This window comes from Drosophila pseudoobscura, chromosome 3, assembly GCF_009870125.1.
Source record: "Drosophila pseudoobscura strain MV-25-SWS-2005 chromosome 3, UCI_Dpse_MV25, whole genome shotgun sequence".
Taxonomy (NCBI): Eukaryota; Metazoa; Arthropoda; class Insecta; order Diptera; family Drosophilidae; genus Drosophila; species Drosophila pseudoobscura.
In genome coordinates, this window is record NC_046680.1 from 19,971,035 (window position 1) to 19,992,207 (window position 21,173).

Consider the following 21,173-nt stretch of genomic DNA (forward strand, 5'->3'; position numbering starts at 1 on the left):
GATTTGTATTTTTTATTTTGATTTCCCAAACCATTTCCTTTCGTTGCAGAGGTTTTTGAGAGAAAATATAACCTGCGCACCCAGGAATCTTTGGGCCTCCAGTCGGACTATGCCGCCGCCAGCACATCCAGGCCATTGCCAAAGGTGGGAGCCAGGGAGCGCAACTCAGCCAATACTTCGCCGACGCTGACGCTGGAGCAAAAGAGCGAGAACGAAGAGCCGACGAACCGTGTCGGCACTTGCAGCAAAAATGGCAACAAGAAGTCATTGGCCAGCAACTCAGATGCCATGATAGCATTGCAACAGCTGGCTTCCATATCGTCGGCCCGGTCTTTGCACTATCTTGCTCAGAAACTACCCATCGACACCACCAGCTTGGTGCCGGGCCGTGAGCTACCACGCCAGAGCGCCAAGCGCTTCCCCCAGTACGAAGCGAACCGATGCCCGCTCTGCGCTCGAGTGTGCCGCTCCCAGGCCTTCCTCAACGAGCACATGCGCAAGGAGCACTCGGTTCTCATTTAGTTTGAGCATCTCCGGATGATGCGTCAAGAAAATTGGATTCCAGAATCATTTTGTATATTTTGATAAAAGAAATCGTACCAAATTGAAATGAAGAGACCAAAAATACAAGAACTTGTTCTATATTAAGGATGCACCAAAAATTAAAACTCGCTTAATTATTAAGATCAGAGTAATCTTGCTTGAAAAGCATTTAGTTGCCTTCAGATAAATCTAAAAATTAAATTCATTACAATAGTTAGATACATATGTACAATGTAGGTATTAGAGAAGGGAGTTTTACCACTTTTATTGTCGGTATAGTATATAAAACCAGGTCCAATCTAATCTAATAACTTTTCTACATATTGCTAATAAAAAAAAAAAACAAATCTTAAGCGTATGCGCATAAATTTATCGTTTTACTATATATTAATATTTTAGTAAAATATATTTTAAAATCTATTAATTATGGCTTTCTTTATTTTCATTTTTTTAGTTTCAATGAACTCCGTTTTATTCTTTCTACAATGGTTAGTATTATTTATTTATACTTTAAATTATTATTTCATTAACTTTTTATTTCTTTTTTATTTTATTCGCAGAAATTCGCTTAACTGCTGAATATAATAAGCTACCAAAGGAGTATCAAGGTGGGGATCGAACAGGCAAGTAAACGCATAGATCCTAAGATCCTTTCAATGTAAAAACACAATCAGATTCAGGTTTCAACACAAAAAGATGAAGATAAGGATATAATCCTTTTTCAAACAGGTTCTATTAACAATAGTTTTCAGCCAGACCCAAGAGGGATGGCAATGGCTGAGAGGGGAAGGGAAGTGCAAAAATCTCAATTCATACAGATTCAGGGCAACCACAAACTAACTGTACTCGCAACGCTCTCTGACGCTGACTCTCTCCCACTCTCTCTCTCTCTCTCTCTCTTACTCTATGATTTGTTCACCCACGCAAAACCCAGACTGAGGGACGGACACTGTATACACATAAATCAGGATGGATCGTTTGTTTTCTGTGTGTGTTTTTCTAAAAATAAGTTTCCCATTCTCGTCTGCCTGCCTGCCAGACTGCCGCCTGTCTGCCTGATTTTCTTGTGTGTTGGTGCGAGTGGACGTCAAATGGCTTTTGCAGTCCTGCTTCCCACGTGATTTTCCGTTGATTTTTTCCATTTGGCAATGCGCATGCGTGCCGCTCAAGGTCCGACTGCCTGCCTGCATTATCGGTGTCCTCTTTGGGCTTTGCCTTCGCAAAGCCTAAACACACACACAAATGCATATGTATTCATATATATGTGCACGGACAGGACCCGATGAGGACCCACAAGTTTTAAGGGCTGGTTCCGAAGCTATTTGTGTGGGATAAATTCCAGGAAAATTCGATGGAAAATGTTGATAGTCAGGATGATTATGTCTGTGAGGGTCTTAAGAAACGAAACAGCTTCAAGCTGCAGTTCCACAACACGCATACATGAACAAGAGCATGTGAAGAAATTTATTTCTGTTGTCAGCCTCCCTTAAGTTTTCCTAGGCTGACCTTGAAATACATTTTTGTGAACAGATGCATCTGGAAGGTACATCCATGCATATGTATGGATAAACAAGAAAAACACCACCGGAAGCTAGACATAAACTCTGTGAGCGCCTGCTCGGATTGCTTTCTCTCTCACAAACACACATACAAATAGAGAGTTATTCTCAGAGAAAGTTTTCCTCTCCCGCTCTTAAACTGTTTGTGCCACGGCACACATAGACCCATGCATATGTATTTGAAGACACAACAGAACGCACGAGAACAGCGACAACAAAAACAACAACTGTTGAGTTAGGTAGAAAACCAGAGTAAAAATAAATCAAGGATTCTTCGCAGGCGATGGCCTGCACTTGCTGTGCAACAGATACACACGCGCACACAAAGACGAGAATTTTCCGACCGCCTGAGAGTGTGTGTGTGCGTGTGTGTACGCGTTGCAGCTGCGCATAGGATTTAGGACTCGGATACGTTGTTGCCTGCGCTTCGTGCTTGGATGGGATTGGAAATTTGTAAGCTAGGCTACGTCGACTAGTGCCGTTTCGATTGTGTTGCAGTGTGGATGCTTTTCGCGGCTGGTTGTGCGTGGGCGGCGGGCGCAGGGGAAAGCTGGCAAAGCTTGACTTAGCCATTATATAAATATTCGACTGTGATATTAGTGCATAAACAAAAGCTCTGCCCCCAGCCATCCGCGAATAGCAAACACCGGCCACAGCAAATAGCACTGGAAACATATATTAAAAACCATTTGATTAATCTGAATTTGTGATTATTTACAGGTGGATTCGGGGACACACACCAACGAAGCTCTATTATGGATATACCAGCGAAACATTGAATCGAAATTCAAGACATCACTAACCTATTCTTCTCTATTTTCACAGATATAGCAGGTAATGAGATACATTTAAAATGGTTTCGGTTAAAAAACTCACCCACCACAAACATCTCCAACAACATCATTACATCATCACATCGAAGCACCACAGAAAAAAAAACCAAAAACAATTTTAATATTATTTGCTCCGCCTAAAAAAAAAGCTACATATTTAATTTATGCCAAAAATGTGTTAAAAATATTAATAAAAGTGAAAATTACGTGTACCCTTGTTTATTTAATTCTAAACCAAAATTACATGTGTTTGCGTTACTTAATATACCTAATAATTTACCGTATTTTGCTTTTAGTTTGTTGCATGCTTTCATTTAACACTTTTCCATGCCGTAACCCTAACATTAACCCAAGCAGCCCGAGAGTTACAACTTGCTTTTTCATTTGTCACAAGTCATCAGTCGTTCGACAAAGCTCATACTGAAGGAACTAGAAACGAAAGAGGCGAATCTAAAATTAAAAAAAAAATAATTGTTTTTGGCAAAAACTAATTAAAAATATGTTTCCGATTGCAGACTTAAGCCGAAAGGAGAACACCGCCCCAGGAGTGGGAACAGCAGAGATTCAGCGCAGTTTCCAGCGAAGCATTCTCAATGGAAGAAAGCGCGACGAACAAAAGGCCCAGGCCCCGGGATCTCACCGTAAGCGTCTGTCTGTCTCTGAGGTCTCGGACATGTTGTTCGAGTTCTACAAGACCAAGTCGGCCAAGGTGCCCAAGCAGCAGCAACTGGACCATGCAGAGGTGACTCAGTATGGCCAGGTGTCTCCCACTTCCGGCGAGACATTGGAGCCTTCCACCATAGCTGCCATTGCCGTCTACGGCTCCGCTTCCGATACGGCTTCAAAAAACTTGAATGCTGATGAGATAATGGGCGCTGCCGCTGGCGCTGCATCATTTCATCCGCGAAACAAGTACTCTCTGAAGACAGCGGTCCCCACGGGCCTTGGCCTGGGTGGGGTGAAGGCCATACCAACTTCTGTGTTGGTTGCCAACAAAACCACAGCTCCAGTTGCGCCAACGCCGAAGCCACAGGCGGCTGTCATAGCCGAAGCATTGATGCGAAATGGTCTGCACAGCTTCCAGCAACAGATTCGAGCGCAGGAGATCATGCGCCAGCAAGCACCTCAGCGTCGCATCAAGGAGGAGGTCGAGACTGCAGTTGGAATCGAGACCACGCCAACCAAAATATTGGAGAACCTCTTGCGCAAGCAGCAGGAACGGGATCTGCGCCACTCGGAGTGCGAGAACGAGCCGGGATCATCGACGGAGGATGAAGATGATGGCCGCTTCCATGCCTTTGACGATATACATCTTATGGAACAGGGTGGGAGCAAGTTTGGCAACAGCTCGATGAACATGTTCCATTCGAGTGCCCACGGAGGCTCCACCAACTCCATACTGGAAGCCCAGGCCCAAGTCTTTCGCAATCTGGAGTTCACATTGAGTGACTATGGTGGAAGCAGCAGCAACGGGAGCATCACCAGTCCCAATGCGATCGGCCTGGATGGCGAACCAGTGTACGAGTGCCGTCACTGTGGCAAGAAATATCGCTGGAAGTCTACGCTGCGTCGCCACGAGAATGTCGAGTGCGGTGGCAAGGAGCCATCTCACCAGTGTCCCTATTGCCCGTATAAGTCGAAGCAGCGCGGAAACCTTGGCGTCCACGTCAGGAAACACCACACCGACTTGCCCCAGCTGCCCAGCAAACGCCGCTCCAAATACTCCATGAAGGGCGACGGCATGAGCGGCTCGATGTCCGACGATTCCCAGGGCAAGCTGATTATAGACTGCAATAAGTAGGAGAGAACTCTCTGCTTGCGATTTGATACCAAATAATACTTTTATGGGGACCAACTGAATCTTCCATTTAACTTGTAACCCTGTCCAACACATACACATACCAACCACAAGGGAGATCTGCAATCTCTCGCATTTTTGTCTTGATTTGACGAATTAACGAATAATATTTCTTGTCATTTATGTGTCATCCCAAATATTTAATGTTTACTTGTAATAATTTATATAATATAAGCACTCGTAAACCAATCTAATCAAGCAGATAATCAAATTAGACCTAAGGCAACGTACGCCAACAACTGCAAGCCGAGTAATATTTCACGCTGCGTATTATTTTACATTTTGAATCTGATATTCGATAAGCTTATGTGAGATGTGAGAAACACGATTGACTTTATTTTTATACAATTTTATAGATAAGGATTTGTATGCCCAACATATTTACAAGCATCTTTTTTAAAAGGCAACTAATTACTAAGATATTATCAAACATTTCACCGTTGTCCAGAAATAAAAGTATTCTTAGGGCTCTTTATCTGTATTTTCGAAACATTTATAAGATCCTGCCCCCGAAACACATTTCCACGCCCTTGCCGCCCCAAAGATCTCTTAATTAAGTTTGATCAAGCTTCCTAAGACAGAAACCCTTGACAATTCTCGGATCTCCTCAATCGATGCCATCTTCATTGATAGACATACATATGTATGTACCTGTACTCTGACTGATCTAGTTTTACAGAGAATCGTTTGGAACTTGCCATTGGAAAAGCCATTATCTTATTTGCCTTATTCCCCTTAAGACATTCGATTCATACATTTATCAACTTAAAGACTGAGTTTAAAAATTGTATACCTATGACCAAAAAGAAATAGGGAACACTTCAAGATTCCCAAGCCGAAAACCAAAACAAAATTAATGTCTTAATTTTTTGTCATACTCGTACATATGTACATTACTCATAAGCTTTGTATTGTCGCACTGAATCGCTCAAATTTTCAACACCAACGTGCATACAAGAAGAATATACAATACACATTCATATCAATGAATATGCACATACATATAAGCGAAGGGCAGTGAAACTGCTAAGATAAGGTTATTATTCTACAAAAAACTTTTGATATGCCATTTTTACGTTCAATAAAACCATTTAAATTTCGTTTTATAAATATATGTACTTTATTTTAGGCGCAAGACACTTTGTACTATGTGTTAGTCGAGCTGTAATAACAAATACTTTTGAAAGGTGATTCTGGAATCAGGAGATTGCAATAACATGACTGTGAGAGGACGATGAATATCTAAGCTATCAAACACCATATAAAGTTAAACAAAATGCACAGTAAACGGAATAAGAAATGTGTGTTTGATGTGAAAGGTGGTTCTGGAACCAGGAGATTGCAATAACATGACTGTGAGAGGACGGTGAATATCTAAGCTAGCAAACACCATATAAATTTAAACAAAATGCACAGTAAACGGAATAAGAAATGTGTGTTTGAAGGCTGTGCCGTGCGCAAGAGTTTGGATTGCTTTGGAACAGTTGCTTCGCTCGAAGTTTAATATGAGCAACCGATTGCCACAGTCAAAAAGTCTTCAAAGCCTATAGTGATTGTTCCGTTTTGCTGCGTGTCCCGCTGACGGAAGGCCTCCGTGAAGCGCTGCACTTGCACACAAAGTACAATGAACTGATCCACCGAAACCTCCTTGTGGGTCTGTGGATCGCTCTTCTTCACCAGAAAGTTGATGAATTCCGGCGAAAACCGAAAGCCCATCTGAGTGAAGGCTGTGGGCAAGGAAAAGCTATTAGTAACCATCAACCGATGATAGCATTATTATTTATAATAGTTTACCCTGAGTCAGCTCGCTCTCCTCGATATGGCCAGAGGAGTCCTGGTCGTAGGTCTTGAAGACCTGCAGCCATTGATTAATGTAGTTGTAAAGCTTTTCAAACTCGTAAACATCGATGGTTCCGCTAGCGTCGTTGTCGAACATGCCTGCAAGTAGTGGGTAAGTTTGCCATTAAGTGCGATTGAATAAACATAATAAAAAGCACCAGAAGTTAGGTAAACATTCGAGATAGTGTCTGCCCGGCGATATAAGCAAACATGCCCGTGTGCGTCTACATTTGGGGCAGCTGGCAGTTCCTTTACGCCGTCACACTGATGACTAACGTCACAATAGAGACTCCAAAATCGACAACTTACTAATCATTAGCTTGCATGCGTTATCCGAGAAGTGATCGCCACGCCCATTTACCAGCGCCGCCTGCAGTTCGGAAGCGTTGATCTTTCCAGATCGATCCCGATCCACCATAGCGAACCACTGCTGTGCCTGTGAGGAGACCTGCGAGTTTTGGGGTGGAAAGGCGCCTGGCGGTGCAGCATAGCCTTGATTGTAGGGATTGTAGCCTTGACCCTGCAAAAAACAAACTGCAATCTATTTGTAGGATCTTTAACTGGATGAGAACGTACGTAGGACATTTTTCACAATCTTTTTTTGATTTTAATTAAAACTTGAAGCCTTCGGATGTGAAAAGCGTTTTCCAGCACTGCGTCTACCAATCGATTTCTTGCCTAATAATCGTTATGGCGATTTGACTATCGCATAATTCTGCACCCATCTCTAGCGTCCACACCGGCATAAACAAGCAAAAAGACAACAAAATGACGAATTTCGTGAATATGGATATGTTTTCAAACTACCAGAAGTATATAGACAACGAGCAGGAGCTTCGAGAGGTAAGTGGCCCTACAAGACCAAAGAATAGTTTTACTGGAACCTTCATTTTAGAATATCCGCCTTGTGGTGAGGGAAATCGAGCATCTGGCAAAGGACGCGCAAATAAAGTTGCAGATAATTCACAGCGATTTAAGCCAAAGTAGGTGACCCATTTGCAACTTGGTCGGTCCTACTAACTCCTTTATCGTTTAGTTAGCGGCGCCTGCGGCTCGGCCCGGAAGCTAATCGAAGCCTGTGCCGAGAAGTATGTAAAATTGGCCACATTGGTGCCACCAGGGCAATACTACAGGTGAGTCAGAAATATTTGGTCCCCTCTGTGGGTGTATAATGCTCTGCTCTCTCCAGATACTCCGATCACTGGACCTACATTACACAGCGGTTGATTTTTCTTATTGCCTTGGTCATTTACTTGGAGGCGGGCTTTTTGGTGACTCGCGAAACAGTGGCCGAAATGCTGGGCTGTGAGTGGATTAAACATTTTCTGCCTTTAGCATTTTTAATTTGCATTCGATTGCTCTGTCAACAGTGAAGACCAAGCCCGGTGAAGGCTTCCACTTGGACGTCGAGGACTATTTGCTGGGCATATTGCAGCTTGCGTCGGAGCTCTCGCGGTTTGCCACGAATTCCGTCACGATGGGCGACTATGAGCGCCCCCTGAACATCTCGCACTTTATTGGAGATTTGAACACGGGCTTTCGATTGCTCAATCTGAAGAACGACGGCTTGCGCAAACGCTTTGATGCCCTCAAATACGACGTGAAGAAGATCGAAGAGGTTGTCTACGACGTCAGCATACGTGGCCTATCCAACAAGGACAAGGATGGCGAACAGTCGGCAGCACCAGTCGAGTAGTTCAGCCCATACTCGGATCAAAAAGACTCCACTTTCCTTAATATCAAAAACCATCTGAAAAGTTCAGTTTATATTTAATCTAAGACACCGGTACAAGTGAACGATGTTAAGCTTGAAAGCGCATTCTTGCTCTGTTTAAATACATATATCTCAGTAGTCGGGAACTTGCATTTGTGTATGTAACGTGTGGATTTACGTGTATGCTGCAGCAGTAACCCTTCTGTTGTTGCTTCGATCATATGGTCGAAACTCTCGCGCTTGTTGCTGCCGCCGCTCTCCGAGCGAGTCTCATTCTCTCTTAACCACCGGAACGCTTACAACATTGCGCGCGCGCCTTTGCCGTTTTCGTCGTCTGTCTCTTGGGTCTTTTCCGCGCTTTGTGCTGTTTTCTGTTGTTTTCTTCGAGTTGTGTTCTTTGATTTGTGCATTTGGATTAAGAAAAGAATCCGTAGATTGTCTTCACTTCAAGACTACAACGGTGGGCGTTTGCGTTCACCAAAAACTTAGTAAGTGCTTGTGAATCCATTAGAATTAACCCTAACCCATTTCCGATTCTTATTTGCGTAAATTACCCTTAAAATGTCTGATTCTGTTGCTCCAGCGACCTGGGCTGCCCAATTACCCCTCCCCCACACAGAAAAAATTCAAAACCAACCAGTTCGTAAATAATTGGGTCACATGCAAGTCCCAGCCAGCACCGAATAGTGAATTTTCTCTACAAATCGCATGGAAACTTGTTTGAAAAAGCAGCAACTAAAAGTGAATAATATTGTATTTATTACAACACTACCCGCCGCCACTGTCTTTCCCTGGGTCTGATTGTTGTTTGTTTTTTAATAAAGTCGTTGTTGTTTTACGCTGTTTTTTTCAAAACACGCTTTTCTCAACGCGGTTCAAAGTCCAAAACGAGTTTGTGTACGGCTTGACGGCGGCGCTGCTCTGCTCTCTGAGAGCTGAGCGCCAGCTTTTCTGCTCTGAGTGGGTGCGCAAAACCTGCGAGAGATTCTACTGGCAAACATCTGTAAAACAAACACACACCTATACACAGACCCAGATGCAACTGTGTGCACTACGTAGTTACAGTCCCGTCTCTTTGTCTCTCTTGGCCTGGCTACGTGTCTTGCTGCAGTTTCCTCCACTGCCCATAAGCATACAAATGAATGTATGTGCATATGTATGCATTTAAGGGGAAAACAACCTTATCCAAAAGAGAAGACTAACAAATGGCAGATCCCCAATCCAATGTTTACCTAAGTTGAAAAGCTGCTCAGGTAGGATAGGTACTATTGACCTCCTAATTGCCGCGGCAGCTGTGAATGATATTTCAGAGAGGCCCGACTGGTTCCCCCACCCATGTCTTTGCCTTTCCCTTGCTTTGCCTTTGTCTCGGCCGTGTTAGACATGCGTCGTTGGCGCTGGCGCTGGTGCTGCCATGGTCGTATCGTCGCAATTTCAAGTGGCCGAGGTTCAAAGTCCACGCTGGAGATATACGAGCCATCTTGTGATCTCTTTCATTCGTCTGGTCTGGGTGGGAATTAACTCTTTTTCCAGTGTTTTGAGGCAGACCAATCATTTAGATAGCCATAGGCCTCCCAGACATGCCAACCAGGCAGAAGTGCCAACGCGTCGCTGATTGCACTAGGTTATTTTTGCAATTCCTAGAATTATCGGACTGCGCGCCCGTCCTTATCAGCCCTGGCCGCCGAATTGCGTACTACACAAGTTTCACATGCCCCCCACGGGCGTAGTATGAATGCTTCGACTTTCAACTATAAATAGTTAGGCGCGATAAAACCTTTCAATTCTTGCTTATCGCAGGTTTGGTCATTTTAATGTTATAAAATCAAATCATATAAGACTTGTTTTTCAGGCCGTTAATCGTCTGAAGTAAGTACACACGTAATCGGGCTAACCACCCATGTAACCCTGATAAGATTCAATTGAAATTTGTGAGAGAAGTTCTTCACACTGAAGTAGTGGCGAGAGAATGCGCCACCTTACATAAATAGACGACAGCATACGAGTATGTGCATACATACATATGTACATATCTATTTATATTTATAGAAAGGCCAAAGTCCCAAGCCGAAACTGGACATATCGGGAATTAAAATTATTATTCACATTATCTTTATGATTTGGTAGTACAGTACCTCACCTCCCTTCGATAATACCAAACATTTGAGCACCACAATCTCTACTAGTTTATGACTATTGGAAATAGTATAGTGTAGTAATTTTATAAACTGTGTGGGCCATATATCCAACTTGAGCAGGAGATAACGATTTGACAATCATTTAATGCATGTACATATGTAGATATATTTGCCACCATAGGATCTCCATTTGCTAAACTCTGATAAGCCTTTATCGATCCTCGGACAGACACACTCAAAGAGGAGAGGAACCGTGGGGAAGAACCGGCATCGGTCAACACACTCCACGAGCCCCTCGATTCGTGACGCACCCACACACAGAAACACAAAAGTCGTCTCTTGCTGCCTTTTTAGACCCCATGCGCGTACAGCGAGCACAGTCTGGTTCAGTTGGCGCTCGGCCGTTCAAGTGATCAAGTTGTTTTCTGTTTTTCTGGTCCCGCAAGGCTAAAGGGAACTCGCTGTTCGAATAAAAATCCCATTGTGCTGTTTGTGTGTTTCTCTCTCGAAACTCTGTCAGTGCAATTAATTTGAAAGTGATTTCGAGAATTGGCTTCCGAAACATTTGATTTGACAAAGAAGGTTTGTTTTCCATTAAGCTGAAGGTCGACCGTAACGAACGCGGCGAAGAAACACAAATAGTGGATAAACAGTGCCCTTTTTTCTGCAACTGTGGCATTTTTGCGGGTTTTCTCGGTTTGCTTTTCCCATTATGATCTCTCTCCCTCTCTCTCTCTTTTGACCCAAATTCTCCCACATGTTTTTGATAGTTGAAAAATACATTTCACGTTGAGATAGCTGCCTTATCAGCTGTGGTGGGGACCTGTAGCTTGTTACATAAAACCCGTGTTGGCCCCACCGCCACATGCCACCCCCGCGCGTACAACAACACACAGTGGGTGGGGGAATGGGGAAGGCAAGGTCAATCTAAAAAACCACATCAATTTAAATTTTCTGCAATATAATTAAAATCTAGGAAGCGATCACATCACAGAACAGCAATGATGAAAAAATCGGTTTGGACTTTGCACCGTCTCGACCACAGTGTCGGGGCCCAGCGCAAGAGATCTCTGCTGCGACTACGACTATAATAAAAGGCAACAAATCGTATTTGAATTTGTTGTTTTAGCCTATGCTATTGCTGTTGCTGCTGCTGCTGTTGTGATTGCTGCCCTCTCGCTCATACGCAAACAAATAAAAGCCGGCAGCGCGCTGCTCAAATTGTTAGGCATCGTCGCATAGTCGTCGCCGCCTCGATCTGGGTCAAACGAAAACGAATTTGTATCTTGAAGGGGTCTCCGAAGTTTTTGGAACTGGTTTATTGATATGCACGGACATGGACAATAGCATAAAAGAGCCACTGCACTGACCTTCACTGCCATGTTTGTTTACCTCGCTCCAAGGTTTATCTGATCTGATCTAGAAACATAACGCCTGCAACACTATGCTGTGATTGATATTATTAGAATTCCCCTATATTCCTATTTGTATAGTTCTAGAAGACTATAAGTAGAAATACATACACATGTATGTGCTGTGTGCTTTGGCGTACTAATAAATTTCAATAGCTGTCATATAGTATTAGACGCTGAGCAATAACAATTAAAAAACTGAAAATGCATACGATTACGAGTCTATACACAGCAAATACTCGTAGGTCTCAAATCAGTTTGCAATATAAACAGGAAATGGATCTGCTACAAGTGATCGAATGTCGGTTTTTTTTTGCCAAATTTTAACTGTTTGCTTTCTACCCTATCCACCCAACATATATAGAAGTGATCAGCAATCCAGCTAGCTATTAAATCGTCTGGGTGCTGCTGCCCAGACTTAGAGTCCCAGAGTACAGCTATCTCGAACCTCGTTTGGGGTTATCGCTTGAATGAAACTGCTTTCAGTGACGTCAATCATCAATTGCATGTAAAATGTTATGACATCGAATCGCGCGAAGCGAATCAAAATATTAAACAAGATCCGAGTCGTGCAATATTTTGCTGAACTTTGCACTCCTCCGTACATGAATATGGCAAAGTGCATTCCGAAAGTAGTTTTACGATCTGCAGCGCATTTCAATTCCATTTAAATTTGGTTAACTGGCCAAGATGTTGGTCAACACATGAATCACACATATCAGATGTCTGGCCAATACAAAAGATATCTTATCAGCTTAGCCATTAATTGGTTATTGTGACGAAATACTCACACTTACAAACTCTTAAGTGTTTAAAACAAAAGAAGAGATTATCGCGCAGACATTAACCCATTTTGAACCCTCTATCTCCTGCAGAACATTTTCATTGGGTGTGACGTCACCGATTGCGTGCAGGTATGGCTGAAGCCCATGCTGCGGTTGCATTCTCGTTTGCCATCACCCACGAGGGCTTCGACATCAACTATGACCACGAGGTGCTCAATCTTGTGTGGAACTCGGGAGTGCGCTCCTGGAAGAAGCGTTTGGCTCGTGCCAGGGTAAGCTTAACGATACATTTGATAACGATATAGTTGGATTAACCGTTCCGTATCCTCGTTTCAGAATGGCGTGCGCAACGGCGTCTATCCGGCCCACATCCAAAGTCTATGGCTTATATCCGCCATTGCCCTTGGATTGCACTTTGCCGGCTACCAGGCTCCCTTCAACCTGACCAACAGAGTTCTCGTTCATCTACCCTCCAACACAACTAACTGGCAGGTAACTGCCTGCTTCCTGGCTGCCCTGGTGATCTGGCTCTCGATTTGTTTCACCATGCGCTACACACTGAAGCTTCTGCTTATGTACAAGGGCTGGATGTATGAGTCCAGGGCCCCGGGAAGTCGCGTTTCGCTGCCCACCATGTTGTGGGTGGCTGTGGTGCGCGTCCTGTCCAGCTGGAACAAGCCTGGCTTGTACAGTTTTCAGGGTTCCTTGCCACGTCTGCCGCTGCCATCCGTCAAGGACACCATGACGAGATACCTGCGCAGTGTGCGACCTCTGCTGGACGATGATAACTACTCGAGAATGGAGCGCCTGGCCAAAGAGTTCGAACAGAGTATTGGCAAGAAGCTGCAATGGTACCTCGTCCTGAAGAGTTGGTGGTCCACCAACTACGTCTCCGATTGGTGGGAGGAGTATGTCTATCTGCGCGGCCGCAGCCCCCTCTGTGTCAACAGCAACTTCTACGGCACGGATGCCATCTTCATGAACCTGACCAACAAACAGGCAGCTAGGGCGGCCAACGTGGTCCACCTGCTTCTCAATTTCCGTCGTCTCATCGAGCACCAGGAACTGCAACCTGTAAGTTAAACCACACAATATGGCACATGAAACCTATTAAGCAATTCTCTGCTGCAGATTATGGTCCAGGGCATGATTCCTCTGTGCTCTTGGCAGTATGAACGCACCTTCAATACGGCTCGTGTTCCGGGCTTGGAAACAGATCGCATCATTCACTACAAGGACTCCAATCACATTGTGGTGCTGCACAAGGGATGCTACTATAAAATGATCATCTACCACAAGGGACGCATCCTGCGTCCTTGCGAGCTGCAAGTGTGAGTCCGTGATCAGATTCCCAATACAATTAGAAACTAACATTTTATTCTTTCTAGTCAAATCGAGGAGATCCTAAAGGCCAAGGCCACTCCCCTGGATGGTGAGGAGCATTTGGCTGCACTCACCGCCTGGAATCGCTCGAAGTGGGCCGAGGCTCGGAACACGTACTTCTCGCGAGGCGTTAACCATGTCTCCCTGCGGACCATTGAATCTGCTGCCTTTGTCCTCTCCCTGGACGATGAACCATTCGAATTTGATCTGGAGCGGCCCGAGCTTCTCGACAATTTCGGAAAGAAGCTGCTCCACGGCAACGGCTACAATCGTTGGTTCGACAAGTGTTTCACCGTCTGTGTGGCCACCAATGGACGCGTCGGCTTCAATGCGGAGCACACCTGGTAAGTGCAGTTCCCACTCCGTACTGTTCTATTCAGACAAAGACGTTTCGTCTCGTTTCGTATCCTTGATTTGCCGTAATCTAAATTCTTTGAACAATTTGAAACCCACACAAACCAAGGTCTGACGCTGCCATTGCCTCACACATGTGGGAGAACCTGATCGTCGACGATCTTGTATCGGATGGGTAAAGTGATCTTTTTTGTACGCGCCTACGTTTGACGGTGTCGGTTGGATCGTTCAATTTGAGTTCTTGACTTTGGTTTTGACATGTACATACCTATTTTTAATTAACTCTGGTTGTGGCCTAACAATTGATTTAATTTACGCATTTTTTATAGGGCCGATGCACCGGTTTTGGGACATCTATGGGAGTATATATTTGGTGATGATATTTATGGGTAAACACTTAATTTCCAAACAATTTAAAATGTAATTAAAGGTGGTTTTGGGAAACCTTGAGGGCCTGCACATGTTTAAGATTCTCAAATGCATTCAAACTGTCGCACTCACCGTATGCGGCAGATATACAGTGGAAAACCAGCCAGCCCAGAACACTCTATTCCACAGCAACCTTAAACGCAAAAACAAACTAATTCTCCCATATTCCTGTGACTAACCATTGTTTCGTAAGGTTAACCAAAGCCTCTTAATTACGTTGCCTTCGTTTACTGCCTCACAGAAAAGGAAATACTTCTTGATCTAACCAAACGATTGCATACCCTGCAGATACGACGAGGCTGGCGACACCAAGGGCACACCTGAGTTCCAGCCCCCGCTGCCCACACGACTGAGCTGGGATCTTACACCCTGTCTGTCCAAAATTGATGAGGCCACCGTAGACGTGACCAAGCTAATCAATGAGGTGAATCTGCGCATTCTGGTGCACCAGGAGTACGGCAAGGGATTCATGAAGAAGTGCCGCATCTCCCCAGATGCCTACATTCAAATGGCCCTGCAGTTGGCCTATTACCGAGATGCGGGACGATTCTCCCTGACATATGAGGCTTCGATGACGCGCCTATTCCGCGAGGGTAGAACTGAGACAGTGCGCCCGTGTACCATCGAGTCCGCAGCGTGGGTCAAAGCCATGCAAAACCAAAGCATATCGGTAAGAGGTGGCCCATAATATAGTTCGATCCAAGCCTAATTTGTTTTTTTTATTCGCAGAACGACGAGCGCGTCAAGATGCTACAGGCAGCCTGCGATCGCCACCAACTGGGCTATCAGGATTCCATGTGCGGACGGGGTATTGACAGGCATCTCTTCTGCTTGTACGTTGTGTCCAAGTACTTGGAAGTGGACTCGCCCTTCCTCAATGAAGTGCTCAGCGAGCCGTGGCGCTTGTCGACTAGTCAGACCCCCCATGGGCAGACGCCAAAGATGGATTTGAAGAAGCATCCGAACTGCATCAGTGCCGGAGGTGGCTTTGGACCTGTGGCCGACGACGGTTATGGTGTCTCCTACATCATAGCTGGAGAAAATCTGATATTCTTCCATATCTCAGCAAAGACAACATGCCAGCAAACGGTAAGGCTTGTCTTTTATTACTCCTAATCGAGCTCCAACTGATCGAAATTTATCTTTCAGGATGTCCAACGCTTCTCCGAGAACATCTCCCAGGCACTGGCCGACATTCGCAGCATGTTCGAGCAGCACATCAAGGATCATCCGAAGCCCGCCAAATCAATCCAAAACGGCGCCTCCACATAATCCATGTAGTTGCATGTAGTATGAGATTCTTGTTAGCATTTGTTTTCTCTTTTTTAGTTGATCGTTTTAACATCCATCTTATACATTTGTCTATTGTAAGTTCCATTTTAAGTGCAAAAGTCTATGAAAAAGTTCTAAAAGCAATGCAATTTTATATTAACTATTGTGACTCGGCTGATTTAGTCCTAGACCCTTTTGCACAATATTCTATGTTTCTCAACCAATTAGTCTGTAAGTGAAGATATCATGTAACTTAAGAGCTATAAATACGTTTCATTTTAAGCAATCGGATTTGTCTTTGTTCTCATGGTCTCCTACGTCGCCAGGGGGTTGGCGTGTATGGTTACGCCGTTGATCTTCTTGTCTACGTGCGGCCGGTAGTTCTTGGGGTTAACCGGCAGCTTCTCCAGCTCATCCAGGGCATCAAATCCGTCGATAACGCGACCAAACAGCGTGTACTTCAGGTCAAGGTTCGGCTGAGCTGCGTACGTGATAAAGAACTGGCTGGCATTGGCGTTCGGCCCATTGTTGGCCATTGAAACCATTCCGCGGTCAGTGTGCTGCAAAAACAACAACGGAGCCGGTGAGACCTGTTCATCGCAATGAAAGTACTTTTCCCACCACCCACCTTTACGGTTTCCTTGAACTCGTCGTCGAACTTAGTTCCCCAAATAGACTGGCCGCTTTTTCCGGTATTGGTGGGATCGCCGGTCTGGACAATGAATCCCTTTATATTTCGAATGAAGACACAGCCGCTGTAGTAGTCGCTCGCACACAGGGCGAGGAAATTCTCGGAGGCTTTTGGGCAAGCATCACAAAAGAGCTCTATTTTGATGTCTCCCACGTCTGTATGTAGCGTCACGGACTGGAAATCAATTAAATTAATTTATTTTATTTTTGTTTTCGTTTTTTGTTACATGTGATTGTTGTTTACCATTTTTTTTACAGTGAGTTAGGGGCAGTGTGACCGCGGATTCATAATAAAAAAATATACCTTCCGACCTTCAGAAATATACCAAAATATACCATCTCAGTATTAAAATATACCTATTTCAAGTCTCAAGTATGTCAGTATATCAGCTGTTTTTGAAATTATCGACAACTTATCTAGAACTGCTAGAGTGGATCAAAATGTGCATCTCAGCTTCAGCGGGCTGCCAACAACTTCGGTAATTATTACACATTTTACATGTTTACACATTTTGCTACATGTCAACTACATATTTCCTGAAACTGAATGTCTACCTAAAAAATACCTGCTGTTTGGGTATATGGGATTTTTTCGCTCTCCGTTACGGTCATGTCGAAATTGGTCACACTTCGCGTTTTTAGGCGCGAAATAGTCCGCATAATTTTTTCATCAATTACAATTTTGTTCATACAGTTTAATTTAAGTAAGACAATAATAACATGAAATGCAAAATACCGGAGATCTCGTGGCACAACCGCGATCCTGTTTTGAGTGTGGACATTCAGATGAACGGGCAGAGGCTGAGGTCGCCGACGATTTGCCGACTGGCTTCTGGCGGAACAGATGCACATGTCCTGATCTGGTACGTGAATCGGTGCGAAAATGGAGATGGCGTCGACTTGGAGCTGGCTGTGGATCTGTCCCGACATCAACGTGCGGTCAACACAGTTCGCTGGTCGCCCAATGGCGAGCTATTGGCCTCCGGCGACGACGAGAGCGTAGTGTTCATCTGGAAACAAAAGGCCGACCATGAAGTCGTCAACATTTTGGACGCCGATGGCAGTAGTGACCAGGATAAGGAGTCGTGGGTGACGATGAAAGTACTGCGGGGGCATAGAGAGGATATCTATGATCTGAGCTGGGCCCCAAATTCGCTATTCCTTGTGACAGGTTCAGTGGACAACACGGCGATGGTGTGGGATGTTTACAAAGGAAAGTCCCTGGCCATTCTGGAGGATCACAAGGGCTACGTGCAGGGCGTAGCCTGGGACCCGTGCAATCAATTCATAGCCACTATGAGCACCGATAGGTAAGCACCACTCTTAGGAACCACTGCCAACCTTTCGCTGACTTGTCTTTTACTTTGCTTTTATAGACAATTGCGTATCTTCGATGCCCACACTAAACGAGTGCTCCACAGGGTCGCCAAGTGCACCCTCCCTGTGAAGGAGGGACATGAAATGCATGGGAGGAACATACGGCTCTATCATGATGGCTCATTGCAGACTTTCTTCCGCCGATTGTGCTTCACCCCAGATGGCAAGCTGTTGATCACTCCCGCAGGAATCACCGACTACGATGGCGTCTTAAAACCAATTAACACCACATACGGCTTCAGTCGCTACGATTTAGCGCGCCCGGCCTTTGTACTGCCCTTTCCCCAAGAGTACGCGGTTGCTGTGCGCTGCTCTCCGGTACTGTACCGTCTGAGACCGTACAATGCAGATAAGAATCCCCCAGTCATCTCGCTGCCGTACCGCATGATCTATGCCGTCGCCACCAAGAACTCTGTGTTCCTTTATGACACCCAGCAGCCGGTTCCGTTCGCGATCGTCTCGAATATTCACTACACTAGGCTCACAGACCTAACGTGGTCGGGCGACGGCACTGTACTGATCATTTCAAGCACGGATGGCTTCTGTTCGCTGTTAAACTTTGAGATCGATGAATTGGGCGAGCGCTATGAGGAAATGGATGCAGTGCTGTGCGCTGCCTTGAAGAGTTCAGAGAATGCTCCGCCACTAAAGAAAAAGAAACCGAGGGCCAGAAAGGTATCGGCAGATGAGAGACCCGCCACACGTAAACCGTTGCAGGAGAAGACCAAGACCAATCGCAACAGGAAGACCCCTGAGTCTGACATTCAAGATGTCAGAGAGATTGAAATTGATGCCGAAAACGATTCCTCCATGCAAAGTGCCAGTTCATCCATCTCCAGCAGCCCCAAGCAGAATACGAAAGCAGAGGTCAAGCCAACACAGATCTCATTTAGGCGTTCCCCACGCAAAGTCACCGCAACGACAGCTCCCGCGCCGATTGCAATACGCCGTTCCCCGCGTAAACCTGAAGATTCGGATGTACGCGTCTCACAGATCTCTGTCAAACGCAAGATTGGCTCAGGGACAACCGGCAATCAGACACCAACACCCATTCCCATACGCCGCTCGCCACGAAAAGCCGAGAACACAGAAGCGACCAAAGTGAGCGCCTTACCCATATCTGGGAAACGCAAGATCAGTCCATTGCCAGAGCCTCCGACAAAGAAGCATCAGAAAGCCATCGCTGGCACGACTGTTCTGGATAAGAAGATGGTCAGTTCAGGCGAAACAGCCACACAGACTCCTATGCAAGTCCCCACACACCAATCGCCACGCAAGACGGTGGACGCAGAAGCCACCAAAGCCGAGGCCCTATCGATTTCTGTGAAACGCAAGAGCAGCCCATTGCCGGAGCCTCCGACAAAGAAGCTTCAGTCGGATATCGCTGGTATTGCTGTTCTGGACAAGGAGATTATCAGCTCTGAGGAGAAGTTCGAGTCGCCAGAGAAGAAATCCCGTCCAGCTACCCCCATTCAAGTTCGTCGCCAGCCCCGCACTCCCGGAAGCTCCAGTAGCTTCTCCCTCACACCCAAGAGCCAGCCCGCCAAAACAGCAACGCCCATTGCAGTGAGGCGCACTCCCCGTGTACTTGTCGAAATGCCTGTCAACTCTCCTGTGGCCCCTATGGAAGAGGCTATGGATGCTTGGCCCCTCGAAGAGGAAGGCACTCCCATGCCAACTTCGACGAAGGAACCGTTGCCAGAGACAAATGAGCAAGCGAAGAATCCAGTGTCCATCAGTGACAGCACCTGTGAGCGCACTGAGGATATACGTCTGGTCTATGAGGACACCCAGGAGAAGGCGGAGACCCCTATAAAAGCGACAGTAGCAAAACCTTCAACGCCCAACAGTAAGACCCCGCGGCGGGTTTCCTTGCGAACCATCTCCACGCCCAAGTCGAAAAAGAAACTGCTGGAATAGGCAAAGCAATAGCATAGTCGTAAAAGAATTTTAGAATTACAAAGTTATACAAAAATTAAACAAAATAAAACGCAAAGCAAGGCATAAAGAAAGACAATTATGTTCGTCATATAGAGAATAGAAGATGATGACTTATGGTACTCTGGAAAGCGGATACTGGAGATAAACCACTTCAGAGAATCTGCAACCTGCCATGTGTTTGCAGACAGCGGTCTGTATTTATTCCGCGTTGGTGCTTTATGGCCTCTAAGGTTCTTACCTGGCCGCATCGGTATAAGGCCATAAGGAAAGAAAAGTGTCAGTGACTGTACCAGAGAGATACCCGGCTGTTTCAGTTCTAGCCTACCTAGACATCAGTTTTCTACGATGCAAGCGGTCACATGACATCAAACTAAATAAGTTTTTCACCATGTCTAAAAAATGCCACAATGTTAGGCATTTATGATCACAGGATCTCCAAGAAGCGATTTAAGATATTCGACTAAGGTAAAAATATAGTCTAAAGTCTTCCGAACTAGAAATATGGTGAGTCGAGCGTTTTTCCTGGTATAGCTGGGGAGATCAAATTAAGAATTATAGAGTATTACCCTATCGTACACAATTCTTGTGAAACAGGTCGATTTTAAGGATCTTTGATCGGATTTTGTGAGGAATAAATTAGTACAGCTTTTAATGGTTTTTTTGTATTATTTATATTTATTTAAATTTTAGATGATCTCTAACGTTTCGAGTTTCTTTTACATACAAACATTAGGGCTTTGATTTTGTTCTTCCTATTTTTGTTTTTATATCATTACGTTTGTATATATATATATATATATTAAATTTGTAATTCAACGATTTAATCTCATTCATCATTATCGAGCTTAGTAAGATTCTGTGTCTCGCGTCTTTTTTAATTAAAACTGGGCCTTTAGCTACACATTGTCCACGTGGTTCATTAGAGAGAGTAAAGGAGCTCAAGACTGAGGAGAACTATTTCCACTCGTATTTCCACACATGCATGGTATTATACATATATAAATATTTGCCATATACAAGTGAAATAAATCTGAACTGCTGCAAAG

At 44.8% G+C, this 21,173-nt stretch overlaps 6 protein-coding genes across 9 annotated transcripts in view; 4 read left to right on the forward strand and 2 right to left on the reverse strand.

Moving 5' to 3' along the window:
* lola (longitudinals lacking) overlaps window positions 1-5,274 on the forward strand; it is a 61,684-nt gene extending 56,410 nt beyond the window's left edge. The window contains exon 6 of one of the 2 annotated variants that reach the window (XM_004444396.3): window positions 3,451-5,274. In XM_004444396.3, the coding sequence (XP_004444453.2) occupies window positions 3,451-4,736 (1,286 nt within the window). In that variant the 3' untranslated portion in view covers window positions 4,737-5,274. Of the gene's footprint in view, window positions 1-49; window positions 690-3,450 lie in introns of those variants that run through there. The other variant, XM_004444397.3, reaches the window with a different exon arrangement.
* A 615-nt stretch (window positions 5,275-5,889) lies between these two features.
* On the reverse strand, window positions 5,890-7,334 carry Pef (penta-EF-hand domain containing protein peflin). Its single transcript, XM_001361713.4, has 4 exons — window positions 7,209-7,334; window positions 6,942-7,152; window positions 6,588-6,731; window positions 5,890-6,520 (listed from the first exon to the last, which is right to left on the reverse strand). Exons 1-4 carry the CDS (start codon window positions 7,215-7,217, stop codon window positions 6,294-6,296), a joined length of 591 nt encoding a protein of 196 aa, XP_001361750.2. The 5' UTR covers window positions 7,218-7,334; the 3' UTR covers window positions 5,890-6,293.
* Window positions 7,335-7,363: 29 nt separating this feature from the next.
* trsn (translin) lies at window positions 7,364-8,492 on the forward strand. The gene is made up of 5 exons (XM_033377979.1): window positions 7,364-7,475; window positions 7,528-7,615; window positions 7,669-7,765; window positions 7,822-7,937; window positions 8,003-8,492. The coding sequence occupies exons 1-5, from the start codon at window positions 7,401-7,403 to the stop codon at window positions 8,326-8,328; spliced, it is 702 nt and encodes a 233-aa protein (XP_033233870.1). The 5' UTR covers window positions 7,364-7,400; the 3' UTR covers window positions 8,329-8,492.
* Window positions 8,493-8,622: 130 nt separating this feature from the next.
* whd (carnitine O-palmitoyltransferase whd) lies at window positions 8,623-16,405 on the forward strand. 3 transcript variants are annotated; one of them, XM_004444414.3, is made up of 9 exons: window positions 8,623-8,834; window positions 12,772-12,953; window positions 13,018-13,755; window positions 13,813-14,012; window positions 14,070-14,408; window positions 14,528-14,593; window positions 15,136-15,517; window positions 15,577-15,936; window positions 15,997-16,405. In XM_004444414.3, the coding sequence occupies exons 2-9, from the start codon at window positions 12,813-12,815 to the stop codon at window positions 16,117-16,119; spliced, it is 2,349 nt and encodes a 782-aa protein (XP_004444471.2). In that variant the 5' UTR covers window positions 8,623-8,834; window positions 12,772-12,812; the 3' UTR covers window positions 16,120-16,405. The 3 variants fall into 3 exon arrangements, with proteins under 3 accessions (XP_004444471.2, XP_015040567.2, XP_001361752.4); XM_015185081.2 differs by lacking the exon at window positions 8,623-8,834 and adding an exon at window positions 10,868-11,066; XM_001361715.5 differs by lacking the exons at window positions 8,623-8,834; window positions 14,528-14,593 and adding exons at window positions 10,868-11,066; window positions 14,748-14,807.
* LOC4805337 (peptidyl-prolyl cis-trans isomerase-like 3) lies at window positions 16,252-17,071 on the reverse strand. The gene is made up of 3 exons (XM_001361716.4): window positions 17,054-17,071; window positions 16,748-16,984; window positions 16,252-16,679 (listed from the first exon to the last, which is right to left on the reverse strand). Exons 1-3 carry the CDS (start codon window positions 17,054-17,056, stop codon window positions 16,434-16,436), a joined length of 486 nt encoding a protein of 161 aa, XP_001361753.3. The 5' UTR covers window positions 17,057-17,071; the 3' UTR covers window positions 16,252-16,433.
* Window positions 17,072-17,417: 346 nt separating this feature from the next.
* Window positions 17,418-20,203, forward strand: Caf1-105 (chromatin assembly factor 1, p105 subunit). The gene is made up of 2 exons (XM_001361717.5): window positions 17,418-18,119; window positions 18,186-20,203. Exons 1-2 carry the CDS (start codon window positions 17,530-17,532, stop codon window positions 20,104-20,106), a joined length of 2,511 nt encoding a protein of 836 aa, XP_001361754.3. The 5' UTR covers window positions 17,418-17,529; the 3' UTR covers window positions 20,107-20,203.
* The last annotated feature ends 970 nt before the right edge of the window (window positions 20,204-21,173 follow it).